Consider the following 17,360-nt stretch of genomic DNA (forward strand, 5'->3'; position numbering starts at 1 on the left):
ACTGGCCTCACAACCAGTTATTGTTCCATGGTCCAATTCTGCCGGGGATGCCAGTGTACCCACTGCCGCACTGGCATCTTCTGCCTGTCTCCTGAATGAAGTGGGACAATCTTTGCCCTGTTTCTTATATCTCTGAAGGTCTTGCTTCCCGTTCAGGTAAGGAACCGTGCTCCATTCTAACTGGGATGCCCACCCATGATTGCTGTCCATCACAAAGGTTTCTGTAAGTTCTGCTTTGTTTTTGTCAGCTATTGCAGGTGCCTGTTTAAAAAAAATTCTAAAAGATTGGTTTGAGAAGATCTTCCTCTCATAAACCTGTGCTTTTATTAAAGTTTTATTTTTATGTAGGTATTTTCCTATTTTCTTTCTTCTTATAGTTTAAATCATTTTGCACGTTAAGTAAGACTTTACCGTCTGTAATTACCAGGATTCATTTTGTGTCTCTCTTCTTGAAGACTGAAGACTCAATTGCAACTTTATGCTTATTGCAAAAGAGCAAATTAAACATATTTAAAGTGTATGGTATCACTTCAAATACAAATTTTCATGTCTGGTTAACCAGATTATTATTTTTTATTTTGTTAGTAGAGGGGAAAAGTTTTTGGTGTTACATCCAGGGCTGTGGAGTCGGAGTCTGAGACAATTTTGGGTACCTGGAGTCGGGGTTGGAGTTGGCAAAAAGGTACCGACTCCGACTCCTAATAAATTTAAATTGTAATGAAAAAAAATACAGCAAGTTCAAATGTCCCATTTCACAAACAATAGTCATAATTAAGTACTTCTCTGATGTAAGAATAAAGCCCAGTGCATAGCTGTGTTACTACTAGTGGGAAGATCAGATGAGCTATTATACAATCTGACATTCACATATTGTAATCTGGATTATGGTACATTAAAAAGTGTTTTCATTTTATTTCAAATGTAATGTGTTGAACAAGATTATTTGAGTGTAAGCAAGTGTAATGATGTAGGTGGAGGTGTGTGTTATGGCCTGATGTGTGTTCAGGCATTCTTGTTTTTTGTTTAAACTGGCCAGTACAGTAGAGAGTCCGCTTCCTATCCAGTAGTTCTGTGGTTAAATGACGTGAATGTTGCCTTCCTTCAATCAACATGGACAATACATTAGCATATTAAATACAGAGGAGTTGGAGTCAGAAGTACCAGAAACTAAGGAGTCGGAGTCGTAGGGGGGGGCTGAGGGGGCTGGGCGGTCTCATGGTCTGGAACCCCTGCAGATTTTATTCTTTTTCTCCAGCCGTCTGGAGTGTTTTTTTTTTTTTTTGTTTTTTCTGTCCTCCTTGGCCATCGGACCTTACTCTTATTCTATGTTAATTAGTGTTGTCTTATTTTAATTCTTTCTTTGTCTTTTTTTTCTCTTCATCATGTAAAGCACTTTGAGCTAGATTATTTGTATGAAAATGTGCTATACAGTAATCCCTCCTCCATCGCGGGGGTTGCATTCCAGACCCCCTCGTGAAAGGTGAAAATCCGCGAAGTAGAAACCATATGTTTATATGGTTATTTTTATATTGTCATGCTTGGGTCACAGATTTGCGCAGAAACACAGGAGGTTGTAGAGAGACAGGAACATTATTCAAACACTGCAAACAAACATTTGTCTCTTTTTCAAAAGTTTAAACTGTGCTCCATGACAAGACAGAGATGACAGTTCTGTCTCACAATTAAAAGAATGCAAACATATCTTCCTCTTCAAAGGAGCAAACAAATCAATAGGGCTGTTTGGCTTTTTAAGTATGCGAAGCACCGCGGCACAAAGCTGTTGAAGGCGGCAGCTCACACCCCCTCCGTCAGGAGCAGACACAGAGAGAGAGAGAGAGATTCAGATAAAAAAATCAATACGTGCCCTTCGTGCTTTTAAGTATGCGAAGCACCGGGCAGCATGTCGCTTCACGAAGCAGCAGCACAGAAGGTAGCCAACGTGAAGATAATCTTTCAGCATTTTTAGACTAACGTCCGTATCGTCTAGGTGTGCGAACAGCCCCCCTGCTCAATCCCCCTATGTCAGGATCAGAGAAAGTCAGCGCAAGAGAGAGAGAGAAAAGTAAGCTGGGTAGCTTCTCAGCCATCTGCCAATAGCGTCCCTTGTATGAAATCAGCTGGGCAAACCAACTGAGGAAGCATGTACCAGAAATTAAAAGACCCATTGTCCGCAGAAACCCGCGAAGCAGCGAAAAATCCACGATATATATTTAAATATGCTTACATATAAAATCCGCGATGCAGTGAAGCCGCGAAAGGCAAAGCGCGATACAGCGAGGGATCACTGTATAAATAAAAAATAAATGTTGTTGTTGTTGTAGGATTTATCTACCGACTCCACAGCCCTGGCTACATCACAATTCAGATAGCACCATGTTCACCAGACTCTTTGACTGGGAGATCCCAAGTTTGAAGGGCATTCATGTGAAATTCCTGATTGGAAAATTCTCATCTGTCTGACAGAATGTGTGCGCAGTCCGATTGTTTGTGTGCATGTGAGAGGGGTCTTGTGATGCTGTTGTGAACAAGGAGTCCGAAGCACTAAAGAGTTCCAAAGCATGTAATTCCAAACACTTCCAATAATGCCTCTTAGAGGGGAATAGCACTCAAACTCTGGCTAATTCAGGGAGATTCCCTCAAAAGAGGCCCCGAATATTCTGTTGTAACTCCCATTAGGATGAAGCAATCTGAACCAAAAAAATACGCTCTGTACCTTGACGTATGTGTAATCGATTGCATTACATGCGATACTGGGAGTGATTTCCGTTTTTTGCCAGACACATTTCGACGCGGCGATCCATGTTCCTGAACGTATTGGCTAGCATCTTGGGGTGGGGGAATAACAGGAATTTCACATTGGATGTTTTCCTTCCAATCTTACACAGTGCGAGGCTTGTTTTGATAGGTTTTTTTCCTTTGAGCTGACCCCAAAAGAAGAAGTCTGGTGGTGTCAGATCTGGCGACTGTGGTGGCCAAAGCCCCTTTGAAATGACCCTGTTGCCGAAGAAGGACTCCATTTCTGCCATGCTCCATGCCGATGTGTGACACGTTGCTCCATGTTGCTGGAAGTAACCTTCCATTAACTCACGATCATCCAGTTGATTCTGACAACGCTTAAACGAATTGGTGAGCCAAATGGTTTGTACTAGGAAGACACGCTACTCAATACGGTACACCACCATCCTGATGAGAAGTCGAGTGACTAACTGAAGGGGTCCGGGCGTGATGCACCCAGAACTTGCAAACGGTGGTTAAACGTCGTGATGGTTTTCCGGCGCCCACCTCATCGCTCAGACGCAGGGGCATCCCGGCTTGTTCGAAGCCCCATATACTGAGGAGCACATTGCACGTTGTTTCATTCAGATTGCTTCATCCTAGCGTGAGTTATTACAGAATATTCAGGGCCTTTTTTTGAGTGAATCTCTCTGTAATAAGGCAAGCACCAAATCTTTCTAAAATCATTTTTTTTTCTTCACAACAAAGTATTCCAATGACATAACGCTTTGTAGAGCAAATGGCAAAATGGAATTATTGCCTGTAACAGTCATCCCTATACAGAGTCCAAATAAGGAGGTTCAAAATTCCAAAATACGCAAAGGACACAAGCACAACAAAAGACCAATGACTCCCCGACTCCAGAGCGCATTCACAATGTCCCACTGTGGAAGGTCCTCCAAATTATAGGGTAGAGGGGTACCTGGTGGTGATTGGCAGTTGGCCCCGCCTCTGAGGGGGACCCACCCACAAAACATATGGAACATAACAAAAGCTGCTTATGTACATAGACAAAACAAAAAATTAAGAAAGATGCTAGTAATCAACATAAATAAAATAACAAAGGATGAACAAAATAGACTTTAAACGTAGATTTGAACCGCAGCCAAGGGAGGAACCGTGGCTGAGACATGACAGACTCACTGGCTCCCTGTCCAAGGTTGAGCTTTTGCTGCTAGTGATTCCAGTCCCCCATGACCCTGACTGGGATGAAACAGGTTTGAGAAAGTTGTCAACAGTCTTAAATCCATGGACACTTTATTGACATTTTTTAATTAATTTAAATTCAAGTACTGACAATCCACAATCTCCGCATTGAAGACCGTTGGATCTGCAGGTTGTTGTTGCCTGGACTGGCAGTGTTCAGTCCGTATTAGCCAGCCTACAAAGAAAGGAAAAATGTTAGTATTAAAAATGAAGAGCGATCATACCACGGAATCCTTGACATTACTAGAAGAAGGCCCCAGCACACGTTGGAGATGTTTCAAATGAAGTGCCTTCAGGCATTTTGGGAAAGCTCTCCTTGCTTTATCGCTGGCAGAATGAAGCTGTCTAATAGACTTGCCTCCAGCAATCAACGAAAGAGCAGAACATCAGACCTCCACCGGCATAGACGTAAATGCAGAATGATCACAACATGTCTGCCCAAAAAGACCGTTCAAACAGAAACACCCACAGAGTTGTAGGGTTGCCAAAAGAAAAAAGACTTGAATCTGCCATCCGAGTTTGCCCGCATCATCCTGGACTGGCAGCAATGGAAGGCAGAATCTTTGGAGAGGCACAGCATCGGTCAGGCGGCTGTAATCCTATGGCCTTGTCCTGCATGTGCCAAGATCAACGATTGATTATATTATTAATAGTTAGACAGTACTTTGTTTGTCTCAAGGGGAAATTTAATATTTACAGAAGCTCAAGAAATAAAGAGAACACGGCACTTCTATAAAAGGCTGCTGCTGGCATACAAGTCAAGCTTTATTGTCATACCATCCTAATACCACACTGCAGCATACAGTGGCACGAAATAACAGGTCTACAGTGCAACATATGCATAAACTCCGGACGAGTACAAGACAAGTAAAGAACTATGCTATACTACAGTAAGCCACTGTTGAGTAAAAGGCATTTAAAGAACTCCAAGAGCTTTAAAAAGTAAGACTCTTTGGTCTGATGAGACAAAAATTGAACTCTTTGGGCAGAACGCCATGCACGGTGGCAGGTGAAGACCAGGTACTGCTCATCACCTGCCTATTACCATCCCAATGGTGAAACATGGTGGTGGCAACATCATGCTGTGTTGGAAGGCCAGGGAGGCTGGTCAGACTTAAGGGAAGAATGAATGCGGCCAAATACAGAGAGGTCCTTGAAGAAATCCTGCTCTAGAATTAATACCACTACAGACTGGGTAGACAGTTCACCTTTCAGTATAACAATGACCTGAAGTGTACAGCCAAGGCAATGCTAGAGTGGCCATGGGACAAATCTCTTGAGTGTCCTTTAGTGGCCCAGACGTAAAGCCTATATGACATCTGTGGGGAGACCTGACGATGGCAGTCCACAGAGACTTTTTTGTTTTTTCTGTCCTTCCTAGCCATCGGACCTTACTTTTATTCAATGTTAATTAGTGTTCCCTTATTTTAATTCTTATTTAGCTTGTCTTTTTTTTCCCTCTTTCTTCATCATGTAAATCACTTTGAGCTACATCATTTGTATGAAAATGTGCTGTAGAAATAAATAATGTTGTTGAGACTTTACATCCAATCTAATGGAACTTTAGGAGATCTGCCGTGAAAAATGGGATGAACTGCCCAAATCTAGGTCTGCAATGCTTGCAGAGACTTACCCAAGAAGATTCAAAGCTGAAAGAGGCTTCTATAAAGTACGGAATTAAGGGTTTTTCATACTTTTATAAGTGAGAGATTTCTGTTGCTGATTTATAATAAATTTGCAAAACGTTTTCATAATGGGCCATTGAATGTTGATTGATGGGCCAAAATGGCAAATTTAAAATAAAGTGTAGGGGTCTGAATACTTTCTGAATCCACTGTAGTTCCATATCTTACCTTCTTCCTTTGACAGCAATACATGTTCTCCCCGTATGTGTGTGAATGTTCTTCCTAAAACCTCAAAGATGTTCAGGTTTGGGTAAGTGGTGACCCAAAACAGGAGCTGTGTGAGTGTGTCCTGGTCGGTCTTGTCAGATCCCTGATGCTGCCTTGAAAAGGCTCTTATGGAAGGTTCGTATAATGAATGGCTGGATTCTGTGAGTTTAAGGATCTGTTCCTGGAACGGGAAAGTTAAGAATAACTCTAATTTTGGAATCCATTCCCCTTTCCATACATTTCTACTTCTTTTTTAAAATTTTGATGACTTTTCCTTCTTTCCTGTCTTGTCTTTTAGGTACTGTACTCCTCGGCACCAAGACTTTGATGACCTGGAGCGCAAATACTGGAAGAACTTGACTTTTGTTTCTCCGATTTATGGGGCAGATATCAGCGGATCTCTCTATGACAAAGTGAGTGTGTTTTTGGATTTTAAACCTTCTTTCTACTTTTTCCATTCATCTTGGAGATAACATGTTGTTTCATGCATCCTGGGATTTATCCCATGTCTGTTTGGAGCTGGTACGTTCTTCTTGTGTCTGCATTGATTTTTAGCAGCTACTCTAATTTACTCCCGCATTCCAGATTTGAGCATGTTGGGTAAAGTGTCAGCTTTGTTTTTTTTGTTTTTATTTCCAGCTCTTTCTTATGGGAATTCCTAGGTGTTTCTTAGCCAGCTCAGAGATGTAATCCTTCTAGCGTGTCCTGGGTCTCCAGCCAGTGGGACACACACAGAGCATTTCCAGTAGCAGTCGACATGCCCAGTCCACCTGAACTGGAGCAGCGACTGAACTCCGTGGATCTCCTGAATTGCTGAACTTCCCACCCTGTCATAGAGAAACCCCAACATTTCAGTCACTTGGACTCATGGTCTCATTCTTTTAGACATTCCTCACAATTCATTACCATAGGTAAGGACAGGGATGTACAGCCCCAAATCAGAAAACATTGGGACGGTATGAAAAAATGCAAATACAAAAAAAAAAACAGTGATTCTTAAATATACTATGACTTTTATTTCATTGCAGACAGTATGAATCCAAGATACTGTATCCCATGTTTTGTCTGGTCCACTTCATTTCATTTTGTTTATATTGTGATGGAAACTGGGCCGTCAGCGAGCCCCGAACCCCCAACACGAACACACAAAGAGTCCCGGGTTCAAATAAAGGATGGTTTATTAACCAAATGTTTCCTGACAATACTTCAAAGTGGCACAAGCCATAGATCTTCTCTCTCTCTCTTTCCACAATACCCCTCTTCTCACCGCACTTCCCTCCTCCAGTCAAGTGTTGCTCTTCTTCCTCCCAGCTCCGACTCACCTGGATAAGGGAGTGCGATCCCTTTTATTGAGGATCCAGGAGTACTTCCAGTGCCATTACTTCCAGGTCATATGGAAGGAAGTCCCATTTTAGGGAGCACATCTCTCTGTGGCACCCACGGACCCCAGCAGGGCTGTGTTGCCGGACTAGACTTCCTAGCATGCCCCGCTGGCTCCCTACTGGGGACCGATATTCGGCGCCACTGCCATCTAGCATGTTGGAGGGAGTAAAAAGACCCCTGTGACCACTTCCACATCTGGTTGGCTGTCTGTCCATCCATCCTTTCTGGCCCTCTCTTCCGGGTCTGATCCCCAGCTCCATCCCGGCTGGGATGTCTGTCTGCCTGCTAGGAGCCTCCTGTCCGGGTAAGGAACCATCCCCTCTTTTGGCTAGGATGCCCGTCCAGCCCGTGTGGCATTTACAATATACATCCATTCCTGCATGCCAGTCCTGCAACACATTCCAAAAAAAAAGTTTGGATGGTAAAGCATGCAGCACTTTGTAATGTCGCCATTCCTGTGCACAACATTTAAAAGACATTCTGGCACTGAGGACACCAAGCGATGAAGCATTTCAACATGTTATTTTGTGCCATTCTTCCTGCCGACATGTCTTAAGGTGTGCAACAGTATGAGGGGCATCGCTATCGCATTTTTTCATTTCAAAATTCTCCACACATTCTCTGTTGGGGACAGTTGAGGACTGCAAGCAGGCCTGTCCAATACGTGGACCCTCTTCTTCTGCAGTGATGCCTTTGTAATGCGTGCTGAGTGTGGATTTTCATTGTCATGTTGAAAAATGCATGGACGTCCCTGGAAAAGACGTCGTCTTGAAGGCAGCGTATGTTGCTCTAAAATCTCAATGTACTTTTCTGCACTAATGCTGCCATCACAGAAGGATAAATGGCCTTTGCCAAGGGCACTGACACAACTGACAGGCCCAGGCTTTTGGACTTGTTGCTGATAACAGTCTGGATGGTGTTTTTTTGTCTTTGGTCTGGCACACCCGGCGTATACTTCTTTCAAAAAAGATCTGGAATACTGATTTGTCTGACCACAGTACACGTTTCCATGCGTGATGGTCCATTCCAGAGGCCTCTGAGCCCAGAGAAGTCGACGCCTCTTCTGAATGGTTAACGTAAGGCTTCTTTTTAGCACAGTAAAGTTTGAAGTGGCATTTGTGAATGTAACTCTGTACTGTAGTGCTTGACAAAGATTTGCCAAAGTCATCCCTCGTCCATGTGGATCTATCAGCTATCGATGAGTGATGCTTCTTGATGAGAGATCAGACATCACGGGTGTTCAGCTTAGGTTTGTACCTTTGCCCTTTTTCGCACTGAAATTCTTCCAGATTCTTGAGTCATTTCATGATATTATGCACCGTAGAGGGAGAAATAAGCAAACTCTTTCTTTGAGGAACATTGTTTTTTTAAACATCTCAAATCATTTCATCACACATTTGTTGACAAACTGGAGATCCTCTGCCCATCTTTGCTCCTCAAAGACTCGGCCTTTCACGGATACCAAATCCTGATTCCGGCCACCTATTTGAAGTCACATCATTATTGAATTATTTTACCTCAATAATCGCCCTTATTTGACCCCGTCCCAATCTTTTTTGGAATGTGTTGCAGGCCTGAAATGCAGAAATGGATGTATATTAACAAATGAAATGGAGTTGAGCAGACAGAACCTGCAATGTCTTGGGTTCGTACTGTCTGCAATGAAATAAAAGTCAAAGTACATTTAACTCTTTGAGGTCTGAATATCCATCCATCCATTTTCCAACCCACTGAATCCGAACACAGGGTCACGGGGGTCTGCTGGAGCCAATCCCAGCCAACACAGGGCACAAGGCAGGAACCAATCCCGGGCAGGGTGCCAACCCACCGCAGGACACACACAAACACAGCCACACACCAAGCACACACTAGGGCCAATTTAGAATCGCCAATCCACCTAACCTGCATGTCTTTGGACTGTGGGAGGAAACCGGAACGCCCGGAGGAAACCCACGCAGACACGGGGAGAACATGCAAACTCCACGCAGGGAGGACCTGGGAATCGAACCCAGGTACCCAGATCTCCCAACTGCGAGGCAGCAGCGCTACCCACTGCGCCACCGTGCCGCCCAGGTCTGAATATTTTTTCCAAAAAAGTTTTTTGAAAGGCACACAAAGTAAACATAAAACATCTGTTGCTGCGTGCTGTGGCTGCCAGTTCACCAGGAGTGCATCACAATCTTCTTTGTACCTCTTGGCATTGTAAGTGGCGGTCCTCCCATGCGAACATTGCTATGTCAGCTACATGAGTCTGTTCAGCACCACGATCAGCTGGGGACCAATCACCTGGGGACAGATCAGCTGATGCTGGTACCTCACATTCATATTCGATCATTTGTATCAACATCGGAGTCAGGCAAGTCATAGTCCAATTAAGCGATAAAATGCAAAACATATGACATTTTTGCCGTAGTTTGCTCCTTGCTACTCACGAGAGTACAGGGAAACACTGTCAAACCAATGAAGCTAACTTTCCTTCTAGCAAAGCGAGTCCAAATAAAAAAATAAAGGCAGGTTTTGTTACTGTTTACAGTTGATTTCCACCATCAACCCTCCTTTTGACAAAAGTCGACATCCGCCCTGAAAGAGTTAAGGATCACTTACTGTCCCAACCTTTTCTGATTTGGTCTTGTATATGACCGGTAAACCTCAAAAAAAAAAAAAAACACCTCTAACTTTGCCTTTAAAATTGGCTCTGCAGATCAGTACAGTGTCCACAGAAAAGCTGCCACCATTCCAATCTGCTTGTCGATGTCACTTTTCCATTTTGTACTCATTAACAAGCTCCTAATATTCCTGAACTCCTTGACTACTGGTGGTTGTTCCCCCTTCACCTGTAGAGACCAATCCACTCTCTTCTGTGAGAGAACCATGACCTCACAGTTGATGGTCCTCATCCTTGACACTTCACACTCAGCAGCGAATCACTTGAGTGTGTGCCAAAGGTCACAGACAGATAAGGCAAAGCAAACAACATGATCTGCATTAAAGCATAACTTTGGTATTTTTCAAGTCAAAGCATGCTATATATGCTTTGCCAGGCAAAATTGTGCTCTAAAGGTAATCACTCTATATAATTAAAAAAAAGTATATATATATATATATATATATATATATATATATCTTGCCATCATTGGCAGTTTACACTGGAGGCTATGGAGCACTTAAAAACTATGAAAATACGTCCATTTTCCAAGCCAACCACTTCTTTTGTTTATGCTGTTCATGCAGCAGGACTGTGGCTTGTCAACATGCATCATTATGGCAAACTCATTAGCTTGTTTCCATTGCTTATTTACAAGTAGGGTCTTTCTCGATCTTCTAACCTGGGGTCATGGATGGTATAACCTGAAACTGTTGTACGTTGAGCTTGAAGGGCAGCTTGGACCTGTTTTGAAGTTTTCCTTGGTTCTTTCTCTTCAAGCTTTGGGTCATTTTACCTCCAGGGATGTCGGCTACAGTTGCGTGGGCCTTAAACTTCTTGGTAATATTGGATCACAGGAGCTTCAAGCTCTTTGATGCAGAGAAATGTGGGTCAGCCGTTGAACCCTATTCGCTTGCAATTTTTCCCCACAAATAAGGGACTTCCAATAAGTGTGGGTCAGAAGCTCACACTGATTAAGTCCATGCCCCTTGTACACACTGATTAGATGGTTTAGTGAAGTCCTCAGATCAGCCCAGCTGCAGTCACTCGTGGTCTCTGGTGGAGCACCTAGAAGACCATTGAACTTGACTATAGAGAAAGTGAAAGTCATAACAAGGTTTACATTTGTGAACCTGCAGATGGATCATTATCAAGCCATGAGGGGTAAGAGTGGGGTCTGCTTCATTGGTCCAACCCTGTCTCCCCCTGCTTGTTCTCCCCTCAAACCTACGTTGTGCCGGAACTTAACTAATTTTTTCTCATATGGTCAGTATTAGCAGTTTTCTCTGTACCCTGGGGTTTTCAGGAATATAACCCCCACAGATGCAAAGTATTTTGCACTTTCTTTACTGTAGATCTGTATATGTTTTCTGAGTTAGTCTGAGTTAGTCTTTGGATAAGAGCACTATAGTAGAATAAACTATAATTGAATGGACTGGAGCCCTGTCCAGGGATTGTTCCTGCCTTATGTCCTATTCCTGCTGGGATAGGCTCCAGTTTCCCCACTGTCCCGTCTCAGGATAAAAGTGGGTTTAGAACACAGATGAACGGACTGGTGGAGCATCAAATATTGTTGCACTGGAGTCCGTTTTCTTAACATTTACCTTTATCAACAGAAAAAAGGAAGGAATGTTACATGACTGGTAAAAGCTGCATTCTTTGGCTATATTGCCATCTAGTGGTCATAAATGGTTTATTAGATAAAAGTTTTTTTTTTTTTTTTTTTTGGTTGAGGCTGTAGTAAGACATCATTATTAATTTAAAAAACAATTCAGATCACATCACTGCCTCCCCTAGCCAGCCTGGGGCCCTAGGTAGAATCTTCTTGGAGGGCAACCCATAGATTTGGATTTCAATGGTATTTAATGGAAATGATAAACCAATTGGTTTGTTTCCTTTAAAAATGAAGAGCTAATTAGTAGTAGTAATATAAATAATATTATGAAAGCCTAATTAGTAGTAGTGATTATATTATTATTATGAAGACCTAATCAGTAGTAGTAACATTAATAACGTTATGAAGACCTAATAAGTAGTAGTAATACTATTTTTATTATTATTATTATGAAAGCCTAATTAGTAATAGTAATTGTATTATTGTTATGAAGACCTAGTTAGGGCGGCACGGTGGCGCAGTGGGTAGCGCTGCTGCCTCGCAGTTGGGAGACCTGGGGACCTGGGTTCGCTTCCCAGGTCCTCCCTGCGTGGAGTTTGCATGTTCTCCCCGTGTCTGCGTGGGTTTCCTCCGGGCGCTCCGGTTTCCTCCCACAATCCAAAGACATGCAGGTTAGGTGGATTGGCGATTCTAAATTGGCCCTAGTGTGTGCTTGGTGTGTGGCTGTGTTTGTGTGTGTCCTGCGGTGGGTTGGCACCCTGCCCGGGATTGGTTCCCTGCCTTGTGCCCTGTGTTGGCTGGGATTGGCTCCAGCGGACCCCCGTGACCCTGTTCGGATTCAGCGGGTTGGAAAATGGATGGATGGAAGACCTAGTTAGTAGTAGTAATACTATTATTATTATTATTTATTATGTAAGCTTAATTAGTAGTAGTAGTAATTTTATTATTATTATGAAAGCCTAATTAGTAGTAGTAATATTATTATTATGAAGACCTAGTTAGTAGTAGTAACATTAATAACATTATGAAGACCTAATAAGTAGTAGTAAAACTGTTTTTTTTATTATTATTATTATGAAAGCCTAATTAGTAGTAGTAATTTTATTATTACAGTATTATGAAGACATAATTAGTAGTAGTAATATTATTATTTTTATTAAGACCTAATTAGTAGTAGTAATACTATTTGTATTATTATGAAAGCTTAATTAGTAGTAGTAATTTTATTATTATTATGAAAGCCTAATTAGTAGTAGTAATATTATTATTCTTATGAAGACCTAGTTAGTAGTAGTAATACTATTATTATTGTTATTATTATGAAGATCTAATTAGTAGTAGTAATTTTATTATTATTATGAAGACCCAATTAGTAGTAGTAGTAATATTTTTATTAAGAAGGCATTACTATATTCTCTCTCTCTCTCTCTCTGTCTCTCTGTGTATATATACTGTATATATATGTGTGTGTATATATATATATATATATATATATATATATATATACACAATGCATCCGGAAAGTATTCACAGCGCATCACTTTTTCCACATTTTGTTATGTTACAGCCTTATTCCAAAATGGATTAAATTCATTTTTTTCCTCAGAATTCTACACACAACACCCCATAATGACAACGTGAAAACTGTTTACTTGAGATTTTTGCAAATTTATTAAAAGTAAAAAAATTTAGATAGCACATGTACATAAGTATTCAAAGCCTTTGCCATGAAGCTCAGAATTGAGCTCAGGTGCATCCTGTTTCCCCTGATCATCCTTGAGATGTTTCTGCAGCTTCATTGGAGTCCACCTGTGGTAAATTCAGTTGACTGGACCTGATTTGGAAAGGCACACACCTGTCTATATAAGGTCCCACAGTTGACAGTTCATGTCAGAGCACAAACCAAGCATGAAATCAAAGGAATTGTCAGTAGACCTCCGAGACAGGATTGTCTCGAGGCACAAATCTGGGGAAGGTTACAGAAAAATTTCTGCTGATTTGAAGGTCCCAATGAGCACAGTGGCCTCCATCATCCTTAAGTGGAAGAAGTTTGAAACCACCAGGACTCTTCCTAGAGCTGGCCGGCCATCTAAACTGAGTGATCGGAGGAGAAGGGCCTTAGTCAGGGAGGTGACCAAGAACCCGATGGTCACTGTGTCAGAGCTGCAGAGGTCCTCTGTGGAGAGAGGAGAACCTTCCAGAAGGACAACCATCTCTGCAGCAATCCACCAATCAGGCCTGTATGGTAGAGTGGCCAGACGGAAGCCACTCCTTAGTAAAAGGCACATGGCAGCCTGCCTGGAGTTTGCCAAAAGGCACCTGAAAGACTCTCAGACCATGAGAAAGAAAATTCTCTGGTCTGATGAGACAAAGATTGAACTCTTTGGTGTGAATGCCAGTCATGTTTGGAGGAAACCAGGCACCGCTCATCACCAGGCCAATACCATCCCTACAGTGAAGCATGGTGGTGGCAGCATCATGCTGCGGGGATGTTTTGCAGTGACAGGGACTGGGAGACTAGTCAGGATAAAGGGAAAGATGACTGCAGCAATGTACAGAGACATCCTGGATGAAAACCTGCTCCAGAGCGCTCTTGACCTCAGACTGGGGCGACGGTTCATCTTCCAGCAGGACAACGACCCTAAGCACACAGCCAAGATATCAAAGGTGTGGCTTCAGGACAACTCTGTGAATGTCCTTGAGTGGCCCAGCCAGAGCCCAGACTTGAATCCGATTGAACATCTCTGGAGAGATCTTAAAATGGCTGTGCACTGACGCTTCCCATCCAACCTGATGGAGCTTGAGAGGTGCTGCAAAGAGGAATGGGCGAAACTGGCCAAGGATAGGTGTGCCAAGCTTGTGGCATCATATTCAACAAGACTTGAGGCTGGAATTGCTGCCAAAGGTGCATCGACAAAGTATTGAGCAAAGGCTGTGAATACTTATGGACATGGGATTTCTCAGCTTTTTTATTTTTAATAAATTTGCAAAAACCTCAAGTAAACTTTTTTAAGGTTGTTATTATGGGGTGTTGTGTGTAGAATTCTGAGGAAAAAAATGAATTTAATCCATTTTGGAGTAAGGCTGTAACATAACAAAAAGTGATGCGCTGTGAATACTTTTCGGATGCACTGTGTATATATATATATATATATATATATATATATATATATATATATATATATATATATATATATATATATACACACACACACACACACAGTAGAGTCTCGCTTATCCGACATAAACGGGCTGGCATAACGTCGGATAAGCGAAATTGTCGGATAATGGGATGTGTTAAGAAAAAGCCTATTAAACGTCAAACTATGTTATAATTTTACACATTACGGGCCTAATACAGTGGAACCTCAGTTCACGAACATCTCTGAAAATGTACAGATCGGGTTATGACCAAAAAGACCACACACTCGGTATAGGAACAAGCCAGTTTCCCTTTCGGTTTGTGCGCGCCGATGATTTCCGCACGTGTTCAGTCTCTCCCTGTGCAGCGTTAGAGAGAGAGCGCGAGAGAGAGAGAGAGACACAGACAGACACACACACACACACACGCGAGAGACGCACGCACGTACACACACGCGAGAGAGACGCATGCACACACACACACGCACACATGCGCACGAGAGAGACACACACACACACACACGCGCCAGCCAGAGAGGGCCAGCCACATAATCCACTGTAATCAGGTTTTACAACAAAACAACAGAAAAATTTAACTGAAAAAATGAACTTGGCAACAAAAAATAGATTACGGTCACAACTTGCAGTTCTTGTTGCTGATTGATGCGTGGTTTTTTTTTTTTTTTTTTTTTTATTTTTGCGGTGGGACGTCGGATAATACAGAATGTTGGATTAGCGAGACTCTACTATATATATATATATATATATCCAACATCTGTCTGTCCGCTTTTCACGGTAGAAATACTTAACAGATTTTTTTTTCTAGAATTTGGTTGAACATTCTGGTTGATTTTGCGACTTTTCTCATTTCGCTAAGAATCATAGTTCGCTTACAGGGCTGATATGTTCAGACAGATAGGCTGCGGGCCGAGGGGAGGGGGACGCGTGGTGTCAGGAGTGGGGAGCCAGGCAGGGTCCTCCTCACTATCCTGTTTCACTAATACGCACATGGAGCTGGCAAGTTATTAATAGTAATAATAATGGTCCAGCTGTCTTTTATTGGTATAACCAACAGTATCACTTGTAATGTGGTACATCATGTTCCATTTCTTGCTTTCAGTATTTCAACTGGTGATTCACTATGTAGTTGAATGAATTCTGCTGGATCCACTTTATTGAAGCCTTTGAGAATTTTGAAGTCTTGGATTAGGTCACCATGCAGCCACCGCTGGTCCAGACTAAACAAGTTGAATTGTCTCAGCCTGTCACACTAAGACATGTCCTTAAGTCCCATGATGCACCAGGTTGCTTTCCTCTGCACAACTTCAAGTGCTGCTGTGTCTTTATTGTAGCGTGGTGACCAGAACTGTGCACAATACTCGAGATGTGGCCTTTCTAGTTCATGCCATAGTCTGACTGTAATGTCCCTTGATTTATATGCAGCAGCCTTTGTAACATAACCTAATATTTTATTTGCTTTTTTAACCACCTCTGCACATTGTTTAGCTCGTGCGAATTATGTATTAACATAAACCCTTAAATCCTTTTTAGGGATTGCTTTCCGTAAGACTGCAGTTCTTCTTTTGTATTTATAACTAGCCGACGCCCACTGTAGCATACAGTGGTGTAAGAATAGGAAAATGGTGAGAAAGGAATTCAAAAATCAAGAAGAAATAAATACTTCTTGAAAGACGCAGTTGTGCATAAGTGTTTTGGTGGAGACGACAGATAAAGAGTCAAAAGATCTAACCGTAGAAAAAGCCACGTACAACTGACCGTGGCTGAAGACTGGTGTCAGGTCTGTGCTCTGGTCTTTGGGTATCCGAGAGTGCATGTAGAATTTCCGTCCAAGCAGGATTACATGTGAAAGTGATAAATAAATCAGACTTTCTGAATTTACGTACTATGGCCATGGCATCCTGATAGTTTTGTTGCATGTATCTTGGACTTCCTGGAAATGTGGACGGTAATATGATCATTTTGCCTACACGTTCGTTGTTATTTTCAGCGTTTGCTTGCAGTGTGTCTGATAGTCCTTTGTATTGTTCCACGCACAGATCTTGTTGATGTAATCTGAGATAATTGAGACGCATGCCCTCTGCTTTAACATACGCATCTACGATGTACTGTTGGAGTAGTTTGCCAGTGTAGTGCAAAATACTAAATGTATTTCTCATTGCTAATCTGTATGCGTAAAATTGGCATTGAGCAAGCGTTATTCGCTTGGTGGTTCTTTTATGAGGAACATGTTGTAAATCTTTGTGCCAGCCAATGTCTCCGTAAGGGAATAAAAGTGGGTAAACCATAGAATCGCAATTCATATTGAACGTGGAAATCTGTTTACAGGAGCTGCCTATGGGATAGATGCAAATGTCCCTTTCGGCAGGCGGTTCGCCATCTTCTCCGACGAAAATCGCTGCAACATCGGTGTGACATATCGTGTGTATCGTCATAAATCCTGCCTAGGGTTTTCCTTGAAAACCATTCGTACAGATGCTGTTGGATTGGACTGAGTGATTTCATGCATGTGTTTGTATGATTTAGCGAAGGGGTTGATGGTTCTGAGCGTGGAATCTAGCTGGAGAAGTACATTTTCGCTGCATGCAGAGTTTGCTTTATTTTGTAAGCGTACTTAAGTAGCTTACACTGTGTCAAAAACATACAACTGTCCATATCCTGGAGAGGTAGAAGTGTTAGCGTATAG

General features: G+C 42.2%; 1 protein-coding gene across 3 annotated transcripts in view; it reads left to right on the plus strand.

Annotated features, from left to right (window-relative positions):
• kdm4b (lysine (K)-specific demethylase 4B) overlaps positions 1–17,360 on the plus strand; it is a 349,744-nt gene that overhangs the window by 88,341 nt on the left and 244,043 nt on the right. For all 3 annotated transcript variants that reach the window (XM_028816605.2, XM_028816603.2, XM_028816604.2), the window contains exon 4: positions 6,172–6,286. In XM_028816605.2, the coding sequence (XP_028672438.1) occupies positions 6,172–6,286 (115 nt within the window). The remainder of the gene's footprint in view (positions 1–6,171; positions 6,287–17,360) is intronic.

The sequence above is a fragment of the Erpetoichthys calabaricus genome, chromosome 12 (assembly GCF_900747795.2).
Source record: "Erpetoichthys calabaricus chromosome 12, fErpCal1.3, whole genome shotgun sequence".
In the NCBI taxonomy this organism is placed as follows: Eukaryota; Metazoa; Chordata; class Cladistia; order Polypteriformes; family Polypteridae; genus Erpetoichthys; species Erpetoichthys calabaricus.